This window comes from Bidens hawaiensis, unplaced genomic scaffold (assembly GCF_021521415.1).
Source record: "Bidens hawaiensis isolate Kalapana, Puna unplaced genomic scaffold, B.hawaiensis_p1.1 tig00028460_1, whole genome shotgun sequence".
Classification (NCBI taxonomy): domain Eukaryota; kingdom Viridiplantae; phylum Streptophyta; class Magnoliopsida; order Asterales; family Asteraceae; genus Bidens; species Bidens hawaiensis.
Genome location: NW_027494642.1, coordinates 39937 through 63664, shown reverse-complemented (window position 1 = coordinate 63664; position 23728 = coordinate 39937). Strand labels below are relative to the sequence as shown.

At 43.5% G+C, this 23728-nt stretch overlaps 1 protein-coding gene across 1 annotated transcript; it reads left to right on the top strand.

The window, feature by feature from the left end:
* Positions 1 to 1269: 1269 nt before the first annotated feature.
* On the top strand, positions 1270 to 2862 carry LOC143577072 (uncharacterized). Its single transcript, XM_077061016.1, has one exon. It carries the CDS (start codon positions 1270 to 1272, stop codon positions 2860 to 2862), a length of 1593 nt encoding a protein of 530 aa, XP_076917131.1.
* The last annotated feature ends 20866 nt before the right edge of the window (positions 2863 to 23728 follow it).

The following is a 23728-nucleotide window of genomic DNA, read 5'->3' as shown; positions in this document are numbered from 1 at the left end:
GAAGACGTTGATATTTTAGTCCTACCCACGAGGTCCAGATATGACATCATTCTAGGGCGCGAAGCGATTGGTGATTTCAATGCCAATCCTTCGACAGCGCATGGTGCAGTCGGCGTGCCTGTGAAGACTGGGATAGCCATCATCCGAGTTAATAAACACTGCTTCACGACAGAAGGATCGAAACCCGCGAAAGTTCCCAGGAATGTGGTGAGGACGGAGCCAGAGAAGTGTGTTGTTAATCCAAAGTACCCGAACAGACTGTTACCAATGGATCAACCATTTCAGTTAAGGTGCGAGTCTTTCTAAAACAGCTGTTGGTTAAGAATGTGGTTATCTTTGCTTGGACACCATCAGATATGACGGGGGTTCCATGGGAGATATCCGAACATCGGCTGAGAGTTAACCCTGCGTATACGCCGATCGTGCAGAGGAAAAGGAAGATGGGGCCTGAGCAGACTAAAGCCATGAACGAGTAAGTTCCAGACTTATTACACGCGGGGATCATTCGCGATATCCAGTACCAAACTTGGGTTACAAACCCGGTAATGGTCCCCAAGAGTAATGGCTCATGGCGCATGTGCATAGACTTCAAGGATCTTAACAAAGCGTGCCCAAAAGATTGTTATCCACTCCCGGAAATCGATTTGAAGGTTGATGCAGTGGCACCTTTCATGTTTAAGTGCTTCCTAGATGCCTATAAAGGGTGCATCATATTCGGATTGCTGCCCGCGATGAGGACAAAACAACCTTCCGAACTGATTAAGATACTTTCTGTTACAAAATGATGCATTTGGCTTGAAGAACACAAGAGCTACATACCAGCATTTGATGGAAAACACATTCTGGGAGCAGATTGGAAAGAATTTGGAAGTCTATGTGGATGACTTAGTCATCAAAAGCGTGGAGGAAGACTAGATGTTGAGAGACATCGAAGATGTCTTCTCCACGCTGAGGAAAATCAATATAAAGCTTAACCCGTCAAAATGCTCTTTTGGCATAGAGGAGGGAAAGTTTCTTGGGGGTGATTGTTGTAGGGGAAGGGTACAAAGCAAACCCAGACAAGATCCAGGAAATTGCTCGGATGCCTTCCCCATCCTCGTTGAAGGAATTTCAAACGCTGAATGGTAGATTGGTAGCTTTGAATAGATAGCGAATCATGCTGCCAAGTCGCACCCCTTCGTGTCCACATTACGCAATTACCTAAAGAAGTCACACTTCAAGCGGACACCAGAGGCAGAAAAAGCGTTCCTGGAAGTCAACAAATGTCTTATGGAACTTCCAACATTGACCACACCTCGCGCGGGAGAGCCCCTCACGCTGTACCTTTCCGCGCCTGATATCGCGGTAGGGGCAGTCTTGTTGACGGATCGGAAAACAGTCCAAACGCCAATCTACTATGTTAGTAGAACCTTTGCAGATGCTGAAACCCGTTATTCAATGTTGGAGAAGTTAGTGCTGGCGTTAGTGTACGCGGCATGGAGGTTGAAGAGGTACTTTCAGGGTCACCCTATACAAGTACTGACCGATTACAAATTGAAGAGTGTGTCGGCCAAACAAGAGTTGTTGGGGAGATTAGCCAAATGGGAAATCGAATTAGGCAAACACTCAACTGAGTATAAAGCCAGACCCTCGATAAAAGGCCAGGTGTTGGCAGATTTTGTGACAGAGGTGCCAGCAGAAAAAGTTCAAGAATGCTTGTATGAACAACAACCTCCAGTTCTGTCAAAAGAAAACAAAAAATGGATTTTGTTCACAGATGGAGCGTCAAGTGGAGAAGGATCAGGCTCGGGCCTGAGACTCATTAACCCAGATGGCCAAGAATTCACATACGCCATAAAACTGAATTTTAAGAGCACAAATAATGAGGCAGAATATGAAGCATTTTTGGTGGGCTTGCGGATTGCAAAGAAACTGGGAGTCAAGTTCCTTGAAGCGCGAGTATATTCAATGCTCATCGCGGGTCAAGTTTCAGGAGCATACGATGCAAAGAATGATATAATGGCTTCGTATTTATCTCAGGCTAAAGACCTTATACAACAATTCATTTCCTGTAAAGTGGTCCATATCAGGTTAAGTGAAAACCGACCAACGGATGCTTTAAGTAAACTAGCATTCACCAGTTTTGAGCATCTTGGTAAAGACGTGCGGATTGAGGTTCTAGACAGCTCGTCCGTTCCTCAACACCAAGTCATGGTTATCCAAACGGGAACAGTCTCCTGGATGACACCCATCGTGAAATACTTATCCTCCGGTATTTTACTAGAAGATAAGATTCTGGCGCGAAAGATTCGCCACAAGGCACTATGTTACCAAGTTCAAGATGGGTTATTATTCAGAAAGTCCTTCCTCGGCCCATTACTCAGGTGTGTAGACACAGAAGATGCCAACTATGTAATCAGAGAAATTCATGAGGGCATCTGCGGACTACATGTAGGACCGAGGATGGTAGTGGCAAAAATCATGAATGTTGGATATTACTGGCCTGTCATGCATATGGATGCAGTTAAGGAGATCAAAAAATGTGAATCTTGCCAAAGACATGAACCGCATATGCTTAAACCCCAGAACAAGTTAATCCCAGTCACCTCAGCATGGCCGTTCCAGAAATGGGCCATAGACATTATGGGTCCATTTCCAGAAGCACCAGGGTGGGTGAAATTTTTGTTGGTCGCTATCGACTATTTCACCAAATGGGTGGAGGCCAAACCATTGGAAAAGATCACAGCGGAAAATATTAAGAAGTTCCTATGGGAGTCTATTATATGTCGTTTTGGCCTCCCACAAACATTGGTTAGCGACAACAGAACCCAGTTTGCTGACAAAGGCCTACAAGAATTGCTATCCGAGTTACATATCTCTTAAACCTTCACATCTGTGGCGCACCCACAAGCCAATGGGCAAGTGGAAAGAGCCAATCGAAGTATCAAAGAAGGTATCACAGCTAGGTTGGGAGCCAAACAAACAGGATGGGTAGATGAGTTTCCACATGTTCTGTGGGACCACAGAACCAACAAGAAAACGAGCAACTCTGAAACTCCATTCAGCTTAACATACGGCACGGAAGCAATGATTCCTGCTGAAATCGGTGTCCCATCCGCAAGAATGCTTTTGATTGAAGATAATGACAAGGAGTTACGATTGAACCTAAACCTCCTAGAATAGAGAAGAGAATTGGCAACCATACGCAAAAGAAAGTACAAACGCCAACTCCAAAAATACTATGATGCGCGCGTTAAGATATGTGAATACAACAAAGGGGACTATGTATTCCGGGATAATGAGCATCAAACGCTGAGTTACCAGGAAAATTAGCTCCTGCTTGGGAAGGTCCCTATGAAATCGATGAAGTCTTGGGAAAAGGCGCATACAAGTTGAAAAAACTTGATGGAACACCAATTCCCAGAACATGGAATGTGGCACAATTAAAACGGTGCTACTTATGAGTCTGCGTGTTCATTCTCAGCCTGCGTGCCTATTTTTTGGCTTGTGTGCCTATCCTAGGCCTGCGTGCCTCTTAACTGGCCTGCGTGCCATTTTATGGGCCTGCGTGCCAAATTTTCTTTTTTTTTATGTAAAAAAGTAGCGGGTTATGTGCTAATACAAGACAAAACTTTCCACGCCAAATTTTCATGAATATTAGTTGTACTATGACCTGCGCATCATTTTATGTTTCCATTCGGATAGGCCTGCGTGCCAGTTAACATCCTAATCCTATATTTTGGATATACGACGGGTTTAGTTAACACACATTTGTATTGTAATAATCAACAAGACAAAATGTAAAACCCATGTCATATATACATTCAAAAAAGGTATTACAAAAGGAAACAGATTACAACACTAGAAAAAAAAAGATTATTCTTCGTCTTGAAGATAATTACGTAGCTGTTGGACACCATCTGCATGGGAAGCAAAACCTTGAATAGCGTTCCGGATGGGGAAGTGAAGGTTATCAAAAGCTTCCATTTCTTCATCATACTTGGCATCCACATCCACAGCGTGGAGGGCAAAATATTCCATAGAACGACCCTCACGTTCAAAGGTTACTCCTTCACGGAACCCTGCCCTGCGACCAGAATCACGCGATGCGCATAGAAGTCGCGCAAGGCAGTTCCCCATGACAGATCCTTCATGTACATGGGAGATAACCTGCGACGAGAAACACTAATTATGATTTAATACGAAGTATAAAAAACAGAAATGATGTTGCGAAGGAAACTTATACCTTGGGGAGACCTTCATTCATCAAGCACGCCCTGCCATTTATAGCTTGCTCTGTGCTCACCTTAAGATCGCCTTGCACATCGATTAATCGAATATTGTCTCTAATCAGATCCTTGATGAGGGTATCTTTGGTGGCAGACGCAGCACACAAGGAACTTATAACTTCCTCCTGGGCAACAAGCTGAGCCTCCAAGGTTAACTTCGCATCCTCTGCTTTGGCAAGCTCAGCTTCGCGAGCACGGGTTTGAGCCCGTGCGGCTTCGAGTGTAGAATTTTCTCGCTGGCATGCCTCTTCCCAATCCTTGACTGTAGTTGTCTGGCGAGCCTTCTCGGATTCCAAGGCTTTCTCAACGTCCCTCAGCTTCCACTTTACAGTGTTAGCCTCCAGACGATACTTCTCTTTCTCGACCTGAAGATCCTGAAGGATATTATATTATGCCCCCCCAGTTCTTGCCCAAAAACCTCGAGTCCCAGTATATCTCCTGAGTCGTTGAGACCAGGTTGGCCATATGATAGATATATGAGTTGCCAAGGGACACGCAAGCAAGCTTGTTTTGGAACTCACGTTCCATAGGAGGTACACCCTCATGGAGAAATTCAAAACACATTTCCCCATCGGAAAACCTAGAAGCAGGTGTTAGCTTCCAGTCTGGACAATGGCGGACAACACCCTCCTACAAAATGCGAGACCTTATATCTTCCTCCAAAGAAGGATGAGGAGAAGGTGGGGATAGAAGCCTGGATGATTGCCCTACCTGTTCACCAGTTTCTTGGTTAATTGGAGGTGACATAGGCAAGAAAACTGATATGCCTAACGCCCGGACGAGAGATTTCGACGCAGCCACCTCGTGAACCTTTCCTTTGTCAGCAATAGAAAACTTGCTGGGAACACTCTTGGCATGAGGAGTATCTGAAATGATAATGGTATTGGCGAGCAAAGTCATAAGATCTGTTACAGAAAGACAGTTAATACCCATAATACAGGAAGAATTAACAACTTTAGAACATACCTGGGGTGTCTTATGAAAAGATAGTAACCCGATCACAGAGGCGGGTCTTCTTCAGTTTCCTAGGAGAAACAGCTGGACAAGGGTCAGAACCTTGACCCCCAGTACCCGCCGACCCAGACATCTCGGAGGGAGTAACTTCTTTCCTCTTGTGACCAAAAGCTGGGAAATGATTCAAGTATCAGAAAACAATGACGTAAAGGTAAAGAAAGCAACACACTACCTGTCGCGTAAAGAGCCTCAAAAACAATAGGCTTCTGACAGATTATGCAAGGAAATAAGAAATGATCTTTGGTTTTGTCAAGGACAGGGAGATTCTTCTTATCCCGAGCCACGATTTGCATGGTTCCTGGCACGTCATCAGCAAGGACGGCGGGAGGATTCCTTCCGCTGCACAACTGGATCATATGAGACCTGGATAAGGCACTTTAAAGATAATAATGTTCTTACCTCCGTTTGGCTTCCGAAAGTATGGCACTTCGTCTGGATACGACCATAGGCGACTCATTCTAGCTCGCACCAATGCAGCTTTAGGAATGGGGCGCATTGGCGTCGCGGTGCGAGTTTATGAGTCATACCATCTGTATCTCTCAGGACGATCAGCGAAAGGCAAAGCAAGCAGCGGCTGGTCCGTTGAATGTCAAAACATGGAAAGCGGGATCACGTCTTACCGCAGCCAGAAAAACTTGCTGGGCCATTGGGGATCTAGGGGAGGTGTGTCTAATGCAACTACCATCTTGTCCGTTGGTAAGCAGATATACCACCCACCCCTGCAACGCATCTTGTAAAAGACTGAAAATTTTTTAATCTAAGGAACAATGCCATGTGCCCTACAACAGAATTTGAAGTGGCGCATGTGCATTATCGCTGATGCATGAAGCTGGGAAAGATGAAATATGTTACCAGTAATGAGGTTTCCCAGAAACCTGGTAATCAGAAACCTAACGTTTCCAGACAAAAAATATTCAGCATAAATAGCCATCTTCCCCTTCGGAGGTCGATTGGCCATAGAACCTAGAGCTGGGAATTCCGGTTCCCACTCAGGAGCAATTCCATATGCGTTGATGATATCCTGAAATCCCTTCTCATCCCAGTCAATGGTGACATGATCTATCGTCTGAAGTAATGACTTTAAAGACATCATGAAATCTGTTAAAAATTGGTTTGATTGAGTTATGACGAATGTTAGGGTTTCGAAAAAGACGAAGCAGGTTCACAGAGACGGTGGAAAAAGAAATGAGGGGTCAGTGGGTATTTATACTGATCGCAATTAATGAGGTGAATAGTAAAAGTAAACCATCAGCCAATGATAATGTGACACATCAGGCGGGAAGATGAACAGTTCAAAATTCAAAAACTCGATGAACAGCTGTCAAAACCTGCAGACCTATCAAATCCTAGTTCTGTGTGAAACAGTCATATCACGTCAGCCACCTAAAAGTTCGGCGCATTCCTAGTCACAAACTGATGGGAGGCAAACTAAATGTTTACAACTGAAACGCCAGACATTAAAGGCAATTCAGTTGCAAAAAAGAACAGGAAAAATACAAGTATTAGTATCCGTGAGCAAAGGTCGTGGATGAAAAAGAAGTATCCGCAACCGATGCGGATAGATAACTCCATAGAACATCAGATCAAGGAATATAGTAAACAAATGTAATGATGGAAACATAATTTCATTTCATCAACAAAGTATATTTACAATAAAGGGAAAACAGAAATACAAGTTACATAATTTCCTAGTTCCCTAAGCCTTCTTATCACCCTCCGCTTCGCCAAGTAGATCCTTCACATGCAACCGCAAGTTGCCTACGCAACATTCTTCACGACGATGTGCGTCTATGTAGTTCTTAATCTCAAAAGGATAGATTTTCAAAGGCTTCAAAACTGGCGTCATATTCGCCCTGGAGGTCTTTCCCATGGAAGAGAGAAGTCAGAGGACAGACGACCCTCGCGGGCCAGGGCATAGCCCTCCTCAAAACATGCCTTTCGGCCTACCCGCTTAGAGCTGACAAGAAGTTTGGCAAGGCAATCCCCAAGTTCAGGGCCGTCTTTGATAAGTTCAACGACATGAGACAAATAAATTCAAAGTTAACTGTAGGTTCCCTGGACGGATCGCACGAGATATATCGGTCTACTCAGGTGCGGAATCCCTGCGTAGATCGTTACGAGTATAGAACACAAACCAAACAAACACACGAATAACCGAACACACGTTATATATTATAACTCAACCACGTGACGTAATATCACTGTTACAGACTCTCGTCCTCACGTTACTATGAACTCGAAACTGAAACGAACTTAAACGACTCAACTACAAACCAAGCCGTAAGCTAGGTATATAAATACACGACAACTTCGCCTGGCATGTTCAGGCGAAGTTGTCCATAACTTCGCTTGACTAACAAGTTCGCCTGTTAAGCGAACTTGTCAGTAACTTCGCTTAAACATACAAAACATAATAAAACATTACAGACTCGATTACAGACACTAGACTATGAACTACTGACACTATGCACCAACAGACTCCCCCTTGGCAGTAGCTTCATATCTTGATCTTTAAGCACTTGTCTCGTAATCTTCAATCTTGTCTCTTCACGCATGCACTCCTTCTCTAACACAAACTGACACAACTCTTTGATACTTCCTCGCTTCGTCCTTCCAAGCAGGAATATAAAAGATTTTCTTCTCGTTAAGCACCTTCAGATCAGCTTGCGATAAGTTTACCAAATGCATCGGATCGTAAACTCTTAGGAGATCCTGTTCATCCTCGTCTTCCATCACCGCCTCCGCTGTCTCACAATCCACATACAACCACTTTAGGTCTTTAAGCACATCCTTGGGCATTAGCTTCATCGGTACTTCTTTAAGGCACCGGATCGGTTTATACTTCATGACCATCCAAGGTTTTCCATCAGCTCTCAAACCTCTATCCTTGTCTTCAACAAGTTTTCCCTTCTGTGGTTTCAACAGCTCAAACTTCTTTTCTTTTATACTCTCTCTCCATATAATTTTCTCAATGACTCTAGCCATATTATCGTCATTTCGATTGATTAACCCTAATCTGGCTAAGTCTTTCACTTCACATTCCGGCAGTGTATTCAACGACCTTAACATTCTTTTAAAGTACTGAACGCCGTCATACCGTTTAATCACAAAGAGCTTCAACTGCTCATCATAGATCCCGCAAATAATCCCTTTCTTCGCTTCAGCATAGCCTTTAATATTATAACTCTTTTTAAACATTGTAGGGACCGCTGGTTTCTTCGTTTTGACAAACCACTGAGCATAGCCTTCCTTCCACCTAGGCTGCTCTTCCCATTCAGTATCATCTATTACTGTCTCATTACCCATATCTGCTTTCTCCACACCTGGAATGTCATGCTCTACATTCTCTTCTACTATTTCACCTTCTTCAACATCTTCTTCAATCACAATCTGAGCTCCAATCTTCTCAATCTCCTCAGTAGGCAACACATCATCATCAAACAACACATCATCACTAAACATATCATCATCTAACTCTTTCAAAGCATCAATCACATCATCTTCATCATCAACCATCACCACTTCATCACCACCAACTGCACCTGCAGACTCCCCCTGAGCTGTGGAAGTCCCAAGAGCTTGAGTAGTTCTTGGCAACTCACCACCTGCACCTTTCGATGCATTGGGATCATCGTCTCTATCATTTCTCTTCTTTGTCCTTAACTCGTCGCCTCTACAGCCTGTCTCCCCCTGAGATGCCAAGAACTCCTTCGTAGCATCTATAATTCTCCCATGTTCAACCAGGAGGGACGACTGTAGTTGATTCTCTGCTACAAGGCGCTGAATAGCCTGGGTCTGGATAAAGTTTATCCTCGATTGCTCTGCCACGACCCGTTCAAGTGCAGCTATTCTCTCCGAGTCTGAGAGGGTTGCATCGAAATCAAACCTCATGTTAGATGTGTCTTGAGTATACTCAGCAGGGATCTCGAATGTAACCGGGACATCAGAAGCAGTTGTGGACGTAACCGCAGGTGGTATCGTGACCGACAACCCTGCAGTTGCAACGACTGTCGACTCTACAAATTGTGCCACCACCTCTGAAGGAGTAAGCGTTGGAGGTGGTAAAGACACAATCTCCGGAGTCGTCAGCTGGATAGTAGTGATTGATGGGATGCCGACAGCTGATGTAGCCACCACGGGAACATCCGCGACGCTTAAACCTGTGACCTGTAGTGATGTAGGAACAATCGACATACCTGACAGTGCTGGCGGAGCAAAATGTACAACTCTTGAAGTCTCTCCAGCTCCCATACCTGCACCTGTCCTTTCACGTCTTGATCGTCTAATCAGCTTGTGAATATCCTCTTCTTCTTCTGACTCGCTATCATCAACTGTTCTCTTCCTCTTGCCAAATGTTCTCTCTTGAGTCACCAACATCCTTCTCGCCTCATCCATAACATCATCAAGATCTGAGTCAGCCACCGTCGTAGCTGCTCTAGTAACATTCACTTCCCGAACCTGTGCAGCAGAGACCTGCACCTCTTCTTGCGGATCAAACCGGTCCATGTCGAAGAATCCTTGGCCGCCAAATGCAGCATCAAGATCTACATCCTCCTCAGCCGACACAACAGGCACAGCAGGTACATCTCGAGGTGCTCCTACCTGTCATGGTTGAGGGTCTCTGAACTCATCCCCACGAGCTGGCACATACCCCGGGTTTACTAAGTACCCAAAGAGTGGAGTATGCCTTGGACGCAGTTCAGGCTTGCTCCTCGCACTGGATGTGCGGCATTGAGCGAAGATACGTTTGCTCACATTCTCCACGTATCGTATTGGGCGTCGTTGAGGCAACGTGGGAGCAACATGATTCAAGATCATCTGAATGAATCCTGGATACATGATGAACCTCTCACGGGCCATCGCTCTCCTCTGTCTATCGATCTCATAAAAGACCATCTGACTGAAGCTATAACGTTTGTTATAAGTCAGAGCAGTCATTGCGGACTGCATAGTCGCACCCATCCCGTCAGTGCCCGCCTTCCTCCCTGACATTCAGACAATCATTACGTGCATGAGGAAGCGCCACTGATCGAGTAGGAAACCCTTCCTCCTCTGAGTATCACCTAATGGACCAGAATAGCCCATTCGGAGAAACGCTCCATCACGGAACGGAGCAACAAACTCCGTAGGGTCATCCCTAGTCTCCTCACCGAACCGTAAAGCCACCCGTATTTGTTCAGATGAGAACTGAACCTCCTGATTGTTGACGGTTGCTCGCATAACCAGGGGCTCAACGCGGCAATCGTATTCCACCGTCTGCCAGAAATCCTCAATATTGGGTAAGGAAATCGGCAGAGTCGTAGTGATTGCGTGGAATATCCTCGAGCGAAGGAGGAATGTGATTATCTCGCGGTAATCCTCCACACCACTCGCTTCCGGGTCTAAGGTGATGAACATGTTGTGACCCGGGAAGAATTGCCTCTGATTATCTCTTCCGTCATCTCCAGCACCTCCAGCACCTGCTACTGCAGCCATATCTGCAACAAACGAACCAAGTTAGATAAACGTTAAGGCGTACCACAAGTTCGCTTGTTACCATGTGCGAAGTTGTGATAAAATCTGTATAGGCGAAGTTAAAGTTGGGGCGAAGTTGGGAACAACTTCGCTTCATCTTTAAGTTCGTCTAATAATTAAAAAATTAAAAGGTCCAGGCGAAGTTAATGATAACTTCGCCTCACCACAACATCGCCCCAGGCGAAGTTGAGCCTCAGGCGAAGTTACGGATAACTTCGCCTAAACCTTAAGTTCGCCTGAATCTGAATCGGCGACAGTAAGGATTTCGAACGACGTGCCGTTGGCGAATTTAACGATTGTGGTCTCCGTAAAACTCGATTTTATGATGGTCTTGACGTTCAAGTTGTTCACAACCACGTAAAAACAAGTTTGAAAAATGGTTTCAAAAATCCGACGGTCCGAGGTTATTAACCGGTTATCGAAACAACCTTATATTAACATCAAAGAACAGATAACATGATGTAATGACCCAACCAACCTTTAAATCGGTTTGAAATCGAAGAAAGAAAACAAAGATGATTGACAGATTGATCGATAAGTTCGCTGAAATTCGGATAAGTTCGCTGAAAAGTCGGAGGATAAGTTCGCTGATAATGAAAATAATGAACGAATGACTTTTGAAAATCCTTATATAGGGGCGAAGTTATACAGGCGAAGTTACGGTTAACTTCGCATAGGCGAAGTTATTCACAAGTTCGCCTGTTTAACAACATCGCCTATATTTACAAAATCAACCCTTATAATTTGAACATTTTGCAATTAACTTTTAAAACTTCCCTTTAAGAATCAAATAACACGATCAAGTCCAAGTAACCAGATACAAAATTATAAAACTACCTAAGTACAAGAAACTTTTAAAAATTAAAGTATAAGGGATCAAATTTCAGTCTCGATAGGGACCACTATGTTTTAGAAAAGATCCGAACATGAGTCATACTAATTACGTGACTGTCACATAGATCCGTGTTTAGCTGTATTATGACATATAGAGACAGGTTGTAAGCAGGTAAATAACTTAAGATGGTTTTCATCGTTTCTGTGATACGAGTTAGGTTCAATTATGCCTCAAAATTTAAGTGGGCAACAACTCAGAAATTATGATGCCTCCTATCTATTCTCAAAGCATATTTGGCTTTCCCCAAGTCACCCCGAATTGACTTCGACCCTTAGTATCTGATTAAGTTTGTAATTACTCTTCATCTGCTTCCCGTTCTCTTTCTTACTCCATGATTAAGAAGTCTTGATATTTTGAACTCTAGAATGTTTCAATAACTCATAGGTTTTTTTTTTTTTTTTTTTTTTTTTTTTTTTTAACCAAACATTCATATAGACTTCAGAGTAGTAGTAAACAACTGCAAGTCCCGAATCTGGATCACTGCAGTTTCTTGAAACGCTATCTTCATGGGAATCAGAACACATACGGGCTCGTGTATGACTGGGTAATCGCTTTTCTGCCTATCATTCGGAAAGATATATATGAAGACATGCAAAACTCGTAAGGAGTTTCCACGTAAAATCAAGTAGTTTTAGTTTGTATCACATCTACTTTTACGCACCATAAAAAGTTACCATGACATACAGTGACTGTCCTAAAGCCTTTTAAGCCTAATAACTTCACTAGTTAAGCACACAGAATCAGTATATCTATCATTTTCCAAGGTTGGATCAATTTTCTGTTAAACATAGCAAACGAACTTCTTACGAAGTAGTAGACTTGAAAAATAATTTCATTTCCCTCTAAAAAATTTTAACATTAATCGCCCCGACCAAAACAAAGTCTTCAGGTAAACAGCTATCCCGAAGATCCAATGGATCAGCTGGACCGACCACATACTAGTATGTGTCCTTCTAACTAAGTATGATCGACTAATTTTAAGCGAAAAAATGAAAACTCATCATAAACCGCCCCGGTCACTTTCAGTCATCTGGTTAATGGCTATCCTCAAAATCTACAAGTAGAAAATGATGACCAAAACATATCCTAAGACAAGTCCTTCAAACTGGGGTAACCGACATATTTTAAGCGATAGTGACGTTTTTTTTTTTTTTTTTTTAAATATAACATGAAAAGCATGGTTACTCGGGATTGATCATCCCATTTAGCTCGATAAGGTTTTGAAATCTTGTTTTGTCAAACGCTTTAGTATAAAGATCAGCGAAATTATCAAGCGTATCCACCTTTTCAAGCACAATCAGTTTCTTCTCAGCACAATCCCGTATAAAATGATGATGTATGTCAATAAGTTTAGTTTTACTATGCTTCACGGGATTGTTAGTTACTGAGATAGCAGCTGTGTTATCAATGTAAATAGGAGTAAGTAAGAAATTCAGACCATAGTCGCGCAACTGTTGTTGAATCCAAAGAACCTGGGAGCAGCAGTTGGATGCTGCCATGTATTCTGCTTCACAGGTTGAAATTGCGACTGAAGTCTGCTTCTTGCATTGCCACAACACCAATCTGCCACCAAGAAACTGACATCCTCCAGTTGTTGACTTCCGACTCTGATTGCACCCTCCATAATCAGAATCTGTGTAAGCGACTAGCTCCAAGTCTCCTCCTCTCGGGTACCACAACCCCAGCTTCGGTTTGCCCTTGAGATACCGCAAGATCCTCTTCACACCCTTCATGTGAGATTCCTTTGGGTTTGCCTGAAAACGAGCACAAAGACAAACAGCAAACATTATATCAGGCCTAGACGCAGTTAAGTACATTAAAGAACCTATAATAGCCCGATACTGAGTTGGGTCCACATCTGCATCACCGTATGACTCAGCACCCAATTTGTGATTGACGCAGATTGGAGTGATGTCCTCCATCTTGAAGCGTTTGAGCACATCATGGACATACTTGGTCTGATGAATGAACATCCCATCCTTCTTCTGATCAACCTGCAATCCTAAAAAGAAAGTTAGTTCACCCATAGCACTCATTTCAAACCTCTTTTTCATGACGGCCTCAAAATCTTGACACATGGAGACTCTTGATGCAGCAAAGATAATGTCATCCACGTAGACTTGCACCAGCAGGAAGTCGCTTCCATCTCTCTTGAAGAACAACGTGCTATCTATCTTCCCTCTTTCAAACCCATTTTCAAGCAAGTAATCTGATAAAGTTGAATACCAGGCACGAGGTGCCTGATGTAGTCCATACAATGCCTTGCTTAACTTGTACATGTGATCAGGAAAGCCTGGGTCAGGAAAACCCGGAGGTTGCTCAACATACACTACCTCATCAACTTTCCCATTCAGAAACGCACTCTTCACATCCAACTGAAATACCTTCATCTTCTTATAAGCAGCGAACGCCAAAAACAATCTAATGGCTTCCAACCTTGCGACAGGAGCGAACACTTCATTATAATCAATCCCCTCTTGTTGATTAAAACCTTTAACGACTAGCCTCGCCTTGTTTCTTATGTAATCCCTTTCTCATCTCTCTTGCACTTAAACACCCATTTTGTGCCTATCGCATGCACATGCTTCGGTTTTTCAACCAAAGTCCAAACTTCCATTTTCTTGAATTGAGCCAACTCTTCTTGCATGGCTTCGACCCACGAGCTGTCCTTGAGAGCCATTTGATAATTCTTTGGTTCAATCTGGCTGATAAAGCAGGTGTACAAGCATTCGTTGATTATGCCTATCTCCTTTATGCTTGTGTAAACACAGGTGTGCTCATTCAAGCTACGTCTTGTTTGTACACCAGAGGACACATCACCAATCACATTCTCCAAAGGGTGATCTTTATGAATTCTCGTGGTCGGAACAGAACCGACATGCAAATTGTCTTCCAAGTTAGAAGAGAGCTCGTCAATGGTTGTTTCATGCTGAGAGTGAAACGGATTGAAAAATTCTTCTTCAGTCGAGGCAGCAGGGGTATCGATAGCATTTGATGAGGAAGGTTGACATTTATCGAGCAGCTGTCTTTGCAATAGGTTTTCTTCCTCATCAAGGATCATCTTCGTAGCAACTCTCTCTTCTTCTTCAGCAATATCCAAATACGGTATGTTAAAAGACTTAAAAAGTTTAACATAGTCGAAAAACTCCGCAGGTCCGTTGCTTGGTTTTGGCGGTTGGTAACTTGTGATATCGGTGTTACACACCACCTCAACCTTGCCGGTCGATGTATTGAAGACACGTCTGTTGGGAGTCCCAACAACATAACCGACTAAGATTCCTTCATCGGCTACTTCACCAAATTTAGAATTTGTCTTCAAAATCGAACAAGGGGACCCGAATGGTTCAAGACCACTCAAGTTGGGCTTTCTCCCATGCATAAGCTCATAACACGTTTTACCAGGTCTTTTAACAGTTAAGACTCTATTCAGAACATAACAGGCTGTAGCAACAGCTTCAGCCCAAAACACCACAGGAAGCTTTGAATCAGCCAGCATTGTTCTGGCTCCTTCAATTAATGTTCTGTTCTTCCTTTCAGCCACTCCATTCTGTTGCGGTGTATACGGAGCGCTGTATTGGTGTTCAATCCCTCTCTGAAGGCAGAAGATCTCCATCTCAAAATTCTTGAACTCCGTTCCATTGTCACTCCTGATGAACTTAACCCTTTTATCCATAACGTTCTCAACTTTGGTAATCAAATTCTTCACCATCTGAGCCGTTTCGTCTTTTGATTTCAGGAAATACACCCACGAATATCGTGAGTAGTCATCAGTGATCACCAAGCAATAAGAAGTACCTCCAAGACTTTTTGCATTCACGGGACCGAAGAGATCCATGTGAAGCAATTCTAGGGTACTGGCAATTGAATTTACTTTCTTGGTGAGATGGGATTTCTTGTGCTGCTTTCCCTTCTTGCACGCTATACATTTATCTTCAAAATTGAAATTCTTCAAGGGAACGCCCAGCACAAGTCTATTCCTGACAATGTGGTTCATCTTCCGAAGATGAATGTGCCCCATTCTCCTATGCCACAATTCGGACTCTGATTCACTCGCTTTTGTCATAAGGCATGATTCTGCCGTGGCCATTTCAGTTGATCTCATATCCATAATATATGTATTTCTTTCACGTGGAGCCTTCATCACAATCCACTCCTCTGGTATCTGAAAACCAGGTTTCAACACTATCGCCTCATTCTTTGTAAAATGAACGGTGTACTCCTTATCACAGATTTGCGACACACTCAGCAGATTGTGCTTCAATTATTCTACAAAGTTAACCTTCTCCAAAGTCATCTTTCCGTTTGACACCGTTCCCATTCCAGTAATCTTGCCACCACTTTCATCGGCAAAGCTCACTCTCCCTCCTTGAACAGGTTTCAAATCGTGTAACAAGTATTTGTTACCCGTCATGTGCCGGGAACAGCCGCTATCTACAACCCAAAGATTGTTGGCAGCCCTGTTCAACTGTTCCTGCACAATAAAGCAAAAGATTAGAATTTAGGGACCCAAGACCAATTGGTCTTGGATCTATACATCCCAAACTTTGGCTTTCCAAAGTTAGTATCTCGAAAATTCCTGTAAGTCCTATTAGGAAACCTCCTTGAAGATTGATTATGAGGCCTTCCAAACCTTTGTGAATTGAAAGAATTATAGCTTGTGGTTTGGTTATTAGCAGTGTAAAACTGAGATTTGTTTCTATGAAAACCTGAATTAGTCACATTTTTGAATTTTAAATGGTTTTCATTTTTAGCAGCATGATAATAACTATTAGGCTTATTCTCAATTTTAGTAGGCCGTACACCTCTGAATCGCTGCTTCAGAGGGCAATCTGCAACAAGGTGCCCTAATTGATTACACCTAAAACAGCACCTATATTCAACCTTTTTATCAACCGGTGTTTTAGATGTCGAGGCCTGATTACCGCCCGTTCGTCTCACATATGGTGGGACGTACGGGTTTAGTGGAGTACTCTTTTTATTCGTCTTATCTTTCTCTCCACCATTGGGCAGTACCACCTCCTCTTTTGCCTTACCAGACTCGGATGACTTATCCGAATCCGATGAGACTGGACTTGAATCAGAAATTTTAACACTTGAAGCAGGCGAACTTGTTTCGCCTCCACTAACATTTGGTTCTTTACAAGTTACTTTAACTGGTACTGTCTGAGCAACCTCAAAATCAACAGATTTCTGAACACTAGGGTTAAAAGTGTAATTGTGATTATAAGGTGGTGGAACCTCATGATAACCGATTCCTCCTCTCTTAGCAGAGGAACCTTGATCACTAACAAGGTGATCAAGAATAGCAGAAGAATTTCTGAACTGCTCTAGTTTTCTATTCAGTTCCACCACTTTTACCTGGTGATCAGCAATCTGTTTTTCTCTATCAGCAATTAGTTTGGTTTTTTCTTCCAAAACTTCATAACTTAAATCAATCACTTCAATTTTTTCAGCAAGTTTTGTTTTTAAACTTTTAACATCTTTTCCACAAGCTTTTATTTTGACTTTATAGCTATTTTCTCTTGCTTTTGTAAAATGATGATCTTCTTTTAAGGTTTTAAATTCAGCATCCAACCTAACATACTGATCGGTTATAGTTGCTAATTGCTCAGACAAGTTTTCACATTTAGAGCATGTAAGTTTAGAACATACCTCGGAGAGCTGGTCATTAACATCTGCCATAAGAGCTTTTTCCTCTCCGGTAACCTTCTCACTTTCTTCAGTTTCTACCTTTGCCAAATTTGCCTGCTCAAAAGTTTCTTTAGAAAGCAGGTTCCAGTTGTATTCACCATCTTCTCTGGACATCATTGCGCTATAATCTTTAGAACCCCCACTTTGCTGTGGAGACCTGCCCTGACTTCGTTCCACACGCTCATTCCTGCATTTCTTTGCAAAGTGACCGTTTTGCTGACAATTGTAGCATCTCACCTTCGCCTTGTCAAACCCTGGCTTCCCACCGACAAACTTTCTCCCGGTCTTCCTCATAAACCGCTTTACTCTTCTTACAATCATGGCCATCTGCCATTGCAGATCCATTTCCTCCAGATCATCAGCATCAATCTGGTCATAGTCTTCATCCAACATAGCTGGATCTACAACCTTCCCTTGAATGTAGTTCTCATAGGAAGCAATAAAAGAAGCATAGAGACCAAACTGCTCTTCAGCAGACTTGACACTCATAGGCATCTTGGAGTAGTTGTTGCTGGGAGTACTTGGAGAGCAACTACTCTTGCTTACCTGGGGTTGAGAACCACTCGATCCACCTGCTACATAGCAAACATCACCATTTGTGTTGACTGACACATGACCCTCATGTGATGAGTTTGCGCCCGACTCTCCCTTCGAGTAGTAGGCAGCAGATTCAGTCTTCGATCCTGAGCTAGTGTTGACTTTAGCTCCATATATACCTGGATCTTGAACCTGATCCATAGGTGTCTCTTTTCTGACCATGTTAAGCTCAAAGGTTCTGAGCTTGTTGACTGCCGTTTCTAGATCATATGTGGGAAAGTCTTTGTCTTCCCTCATCAGCACAGTGTACATCTCCCATTTTGGTGGGAGAGCATCTAGAAGCTTCTCAACTATTTCTTCTTCTCGGTAGGAAATTGAATAGTTGCTCAATTCAGTCATCAGATGGTAATATCGAGTGATAATATCATCTAAAGATTCATTCTTCAAATACTTGAAGACTGAGAACTGGGTTTTGAGCAATTTTATCTTTGAAGCCCGGATTCCCACATTCCCTTCAAATCTGTTCTCAAGAGCTTCCCACAGCTCTCTTGCTGATGTGTACTTTCTAAACGTATGAATGATCTCTTGTGGAAGAGCCATAGTAATAGCAGCATGAGCCTTGCTCTCGGCCTCATACATCTTTTTCTCTTCTTCTTCCATTTTGCTATACTTTTTGATTTGATCACGACCTTCATACTCCATAACTGGTGGAATATAACCATCCTGGATGCATACCCACATCTTCGCATCCTGGTACTTGACATATTGTATGAACCGATCCTTCCATGCAACGAAATCGGTTCCCTTCAGCAATCTTGGGGCCTTAGTAGCTGACCCTGCTTCAACTTCCATCTTCACTAACTCAGAGATGATAATCGACGACATCTTTCCCAGGAAGTAAGAAACCCGAAAAAAAGCAAAAAATTTTCTGAAAAGTACTGTAGGCGAAGTTACGGATAACTTCGCTTAAGCCTTCACTTCGCCGCTGATTAACTTCGCTGAAGAACTTCGCTGATGATTAACTTCGCTTAAGGTAAGCGAACTTAGGAGGTAGGCGGAGTTGTAGAGAACTTCGCTGAGTTAGGCGAACTTGAGAAGGTAGGCGAAGTTGTGGATAACTTCGCTTAACCTTATATCTTCGCCGAAACCCTACGTATCCTGACGGCAACTTCGCCTGATGAACACGGATGTTTTTGCAGATCTGGAATCTGGATTTTACAAGGTTTTTGACGGTGCAAAGGCTTGAGCACGATAGTAGGAGGTAAGATTGACTCAAAAACACAGAAAACACGTCCCGCGAATAGTCGAAACAGGACGAATTCTATACCCGCATGAATATCCCGAACCACACAATCGAGCAAATGCTCTGATACCAATTGTAGGTTCCCTGGATGGATCGCACGAGATATATCGGTCTACTCAGGTGCGGAATCCCTGCGTAGATCGTTACGAGTATAGAACACAAACCAAACAAACACATGAATAACCGAACACACGTTATATATTATAACTCAACCACGTGACGTAATATCACTGTTACAGACTCTCGTCCTCACGTTACTATGAACTCGAAACTGAAACGAACTTAAACGACTCAACTACAAACCAAGCCGTAAGCTAGGTATATAAATACACGGCAACTTCGCCTGGCATGTTCAGGCGAAGTTGTCCATAACTACGCTTGACTAACAAGTTCGCCTGTTAAGCGAACTTGTCAGTAACTTCGCTTAAACATACAAAACATAATAAAACATTACAGACTCGATTACAGACACTAGACTATGAACTACTGACACTATGCACCAACATTAACACGCCATGTGAGGAATGAATGGGTTAAAAGAGTAACTAAATGATTTAACTTGGGGAATCCATATTTGAGAAGCCAACGCCTCTCAGCAACAACCTCCTCGTTTGCCTGCTGCAAACTCTTATTCTCATTGGTAAGGGAGAAGATGCATCCATCCTTTTCCAAAAACTCAGCATGTAGCCGCCAGATCTCTTCATCCCGAGCGGATAGGGAGCTATTCTGGATAGAGACCTGGTCCTCCAATTTTTTGTTTTTATCCTTAATGCAGGCAAACTCTTATTCTCATTGGTAAGGTAGGAGATGCATCCATCCTTTTCCAAAAGCTCAGCCTGTAGCCGCAGGATCTCTTCATCTTGAGCGGATAGGGAGCTATTCTGGATAGAAACCTGGTCCTCCAATTTTTTGTTTTTATCCTTGATCGTTTGGAGGGCAGCATCCCTATCTCGGGCTTACGCCCGGGCAACATCCCTGGCCTTTTTAGCCTCTTTCAACCGGCGGGCGGTATGAGTCAGTTCCCTCTCCCCAGTGATCCATCCTTCGAACATCTCACACCCAATTGACAAAACATTAGCTAGATGATATCTAAGGGTCTGCGCCAAGCTTTCCTAGGTGTGAGAATGAATGTGTTCACGCTCAGCTGGGAGAAGGCAGTGCTCAAAGAACTCTAGACATGCACGCGGATTGGAAACCAGCATGTCATTGCCAAGGTACCATGAGGGGCGGAAGGTAGAAGAGCTCTCCTGTTGAAGTCTCGAAGATGAAGGTTTAGCATAACCTTCTACTTTCCCTCCAGCAGAAATAGGAGAGTCCTCAGAAGTACTTTTAGGAGGCACATCCTCCATTTCTGCCACCACCCCCTGGGGTTGATTACTTACATCTTCAGTAACCTCAGCCCGTGGCTCAGGCTGAGGTGATGGAGGAGGAGCAATGAATGTCACTGATTCAAGATTGTTAAGTCAGAGAAAGGTTACCCAAAAGCAGGGAGAAAAGAAATCAGTGAACGAAAGAGATTTAAATACTTGCAGTCTCCTCCGGAGTGTTTTCCATGACCCAGTCGAGTAGGCGGGTCCTTTTAAGCCTCTTTGGAATAGGCGCCTCTTTAGCACACTTCGATGCCTCCCCACCAGCGGGATCATCAGAGTCTGAGTTGCCTCCCCACCAGCGGGATCATCAGCGTTCTTGGGTGCCTCCCCACCAGCAGGATTATCGGCGTCAGAACTTCCCCATGGCCGGATACACCAGCGGTATCATCCTTCCTCTTGCGGCGGTGGGTGAGATCTGCAATAGCACGCAGAACTCTCGCATAATCACCAACTGAATTATCAGGGGACGATGACCTTTCACTAGACGAGTCCTCGCTAGAAGAATCCTCGCCAGAGGAAAGGATGATCGTCCTGTCTAAATGAATAACGGTAAGAGGACGATGGTTCAGGATATACACACCTTGGGCCACAGTAGACTCGTTGACCTCGGGTTCACGATGCCCGCGGATAGGAAAACTAAAGTTTTCCTTCGTCTGATCAAGAATAGGCAACTACCTAACCTCAAGCGGGTGCCGGAACATGTTCCTAGCAATTGTAGGGATAAGGACTTCAAAAGTTGTGCTTTTCTCTGAAACAAAAGCAAGTTAAAAAAAAAGAGAGAGAGAGAAGAATGAAAGATGATAAAGGCAACTTACTTCCGTCATCCCTGGAAAAGTACGGAATCTCATCAGGGTATGGCCACAAAAGACTCATCCCCACCAACACCAATGCAGACTACGGAATAAGACCCATCAGAGTGGGAGTCTACATAAGAGTGGTGTACCATTGTTGATCTTCAGTATCAGCAATAGGAAGATTAGAAAACTTTCGGGTCAGAGGACGGCGAACCATAACGTCCGGAATGACATTCGCGTTGATCCTGAAGAATTTATTCTTCCATTCATGAGCGTTTCGCGGAGGCTCAGTCCCTATCGCCTTCTTTAGGACGGCGCAACTGAACCAACTTTCGCGAACCTGGAGTTTGTAAATGGCAAGAAAGCGATCCACAGAAGGATCCACACCCAATGCCTGGCAACAAAACTCAAAATGACGCAGTCTCATGAGCCCAAAAGGGTGCATCTGAGATATGTGAATCCCATTTGCAGTAAGGAAACTGCTCAAGAACTTTGTAATCAGCAATCGGAAATTTCCGGTAGTGAAAAACTCTCCATACAGAGCAATCTTCCCAGCCAGAGGTTTATCGGCTGCCGAACCTGGAGCTGGGAGCTTCGGCTTCCACTCCGGGGCCAACCCATAAAGATTGGTGATATCCTGGAAATCCCCTTCTCTCCAGTTAATCTGGATGTGCTCGACGGTTGAAAAAGGACCTTCTTTCTTCCTTCCAGCCATGAGTGCAGCAATCAACGGTAGACAACGAGCTATGTTGTAACGGCGAAATCACAGAAGGAGAAGATGGAGAAGATGGAGAGTTTTTAGGAAAAATTTTTGGAAGTAAAGCGGTAATGAAACACTCACCCCCTTTTTATACACATCGCAGTTAATGCGATGTAGAGGGATACAGTCACCTTTATGTCATCGTCTAATCAGAAGACGACACGGTAGGCGGGAACTGACAAAACGCAAAATGATTTTGAATCACCCGCCTAAAAATACGTGCAAACATCTCGAGAGTCACCCCTGACAAGACTCAGACTGAAGCCGTCACATCTCAGACGGCGAAACAGTAACCCTAGTCCAAAAGTGACGAAAAAACCCCGTGGATCAACAAACTCAACCCACACTGAAGGGACAGAGCAGTGAGTCCATAATTCCACCCGCGGCATCGCATCACCGGAAGTAACAATGGACTAGGGGGATTTATAGATGTAGGGTAGTCAAACTACCCACGGATCCCTAATACAATCCACGGATTACCATTGAGCATCCGCGAAAAGAACCCGCGGGCCAGAACACTACTTGCAGCCAAGATAATGAGGTGTAAGGTAGCAAAGTTACCCGCGGTTCAAGTGACGCGCCTCGCGGGTCTCCAGCACAACCCGCGGATTACCATTGAGCATCCGCGAGAGGAACCCGCGAGCCATATAAAGGACCCATCACGCACAAGGTCCTCACATGATATGGAAAAGCAGTTGTAACAAACTACTTCTAGAAGATTTCCTCAATATTCACTAATAACGACATCGACCAATGGAAAGATGACACCCGGACACCTGGTAATCGTCCCCAAACATGGCCAGGCTGTTACATCCTCTTAGCGCTCGACATGTGTCCATTCAGGTAGAAAAGGAATATCTTGATAATAACAACTCCACCAATCACCTTCCCCCCACCTTTGGCTATAAATACTAAGGTCATCACCTTGAGGTATTCATTCACTCCCACACGCTCTAAGAAATTACTTGTATTCGTACTTATTTCTGATCAGTACAATATTTATTCTCACGCCGGAGGGTGGTTACGGGAAGACCCCCCATCGTGTCCTTCCTATGACGAGACTCACAATGTTCTGTTTTGTAGGTGATTGGCTGGGATCTGACGTCATCATACCTTTAGTAGACTCAAACTTGGGGTAAACCTAGATTCGGACTATCCAGTTCGATCTTGTGTTTCTTCGTAACCCTTTTTGTAATTGCTCAAGATATAAGAGATTAATATAAAGGCATAGGAACAGTAAAATACGATTGAATCATGAATACATAGATATTTTGGGAGACAAACTCGTCCCAACTTGTTTTTATTAAACTCAAAAACTTTGACACGCATAAAACAATTGCATGACCTATAGTTATACTAAACTTTAAACTAATCACATCCTAATTCAACTCAATTAAATAAACATTGACGATTCATTAGCGATAAATCTAAACAAAATAATCTAATCTCTAGTTTATCTTCGAATACTAATCTCCTGTGAATTTGCTATCGGATCTACTGAAGGGAGGTCTACTTTCCGACTAGTAGATGTTCTTGTGTTTGGGTGGGCAGGGGGAAGCACGCTTGTATAGACCTTACTGGA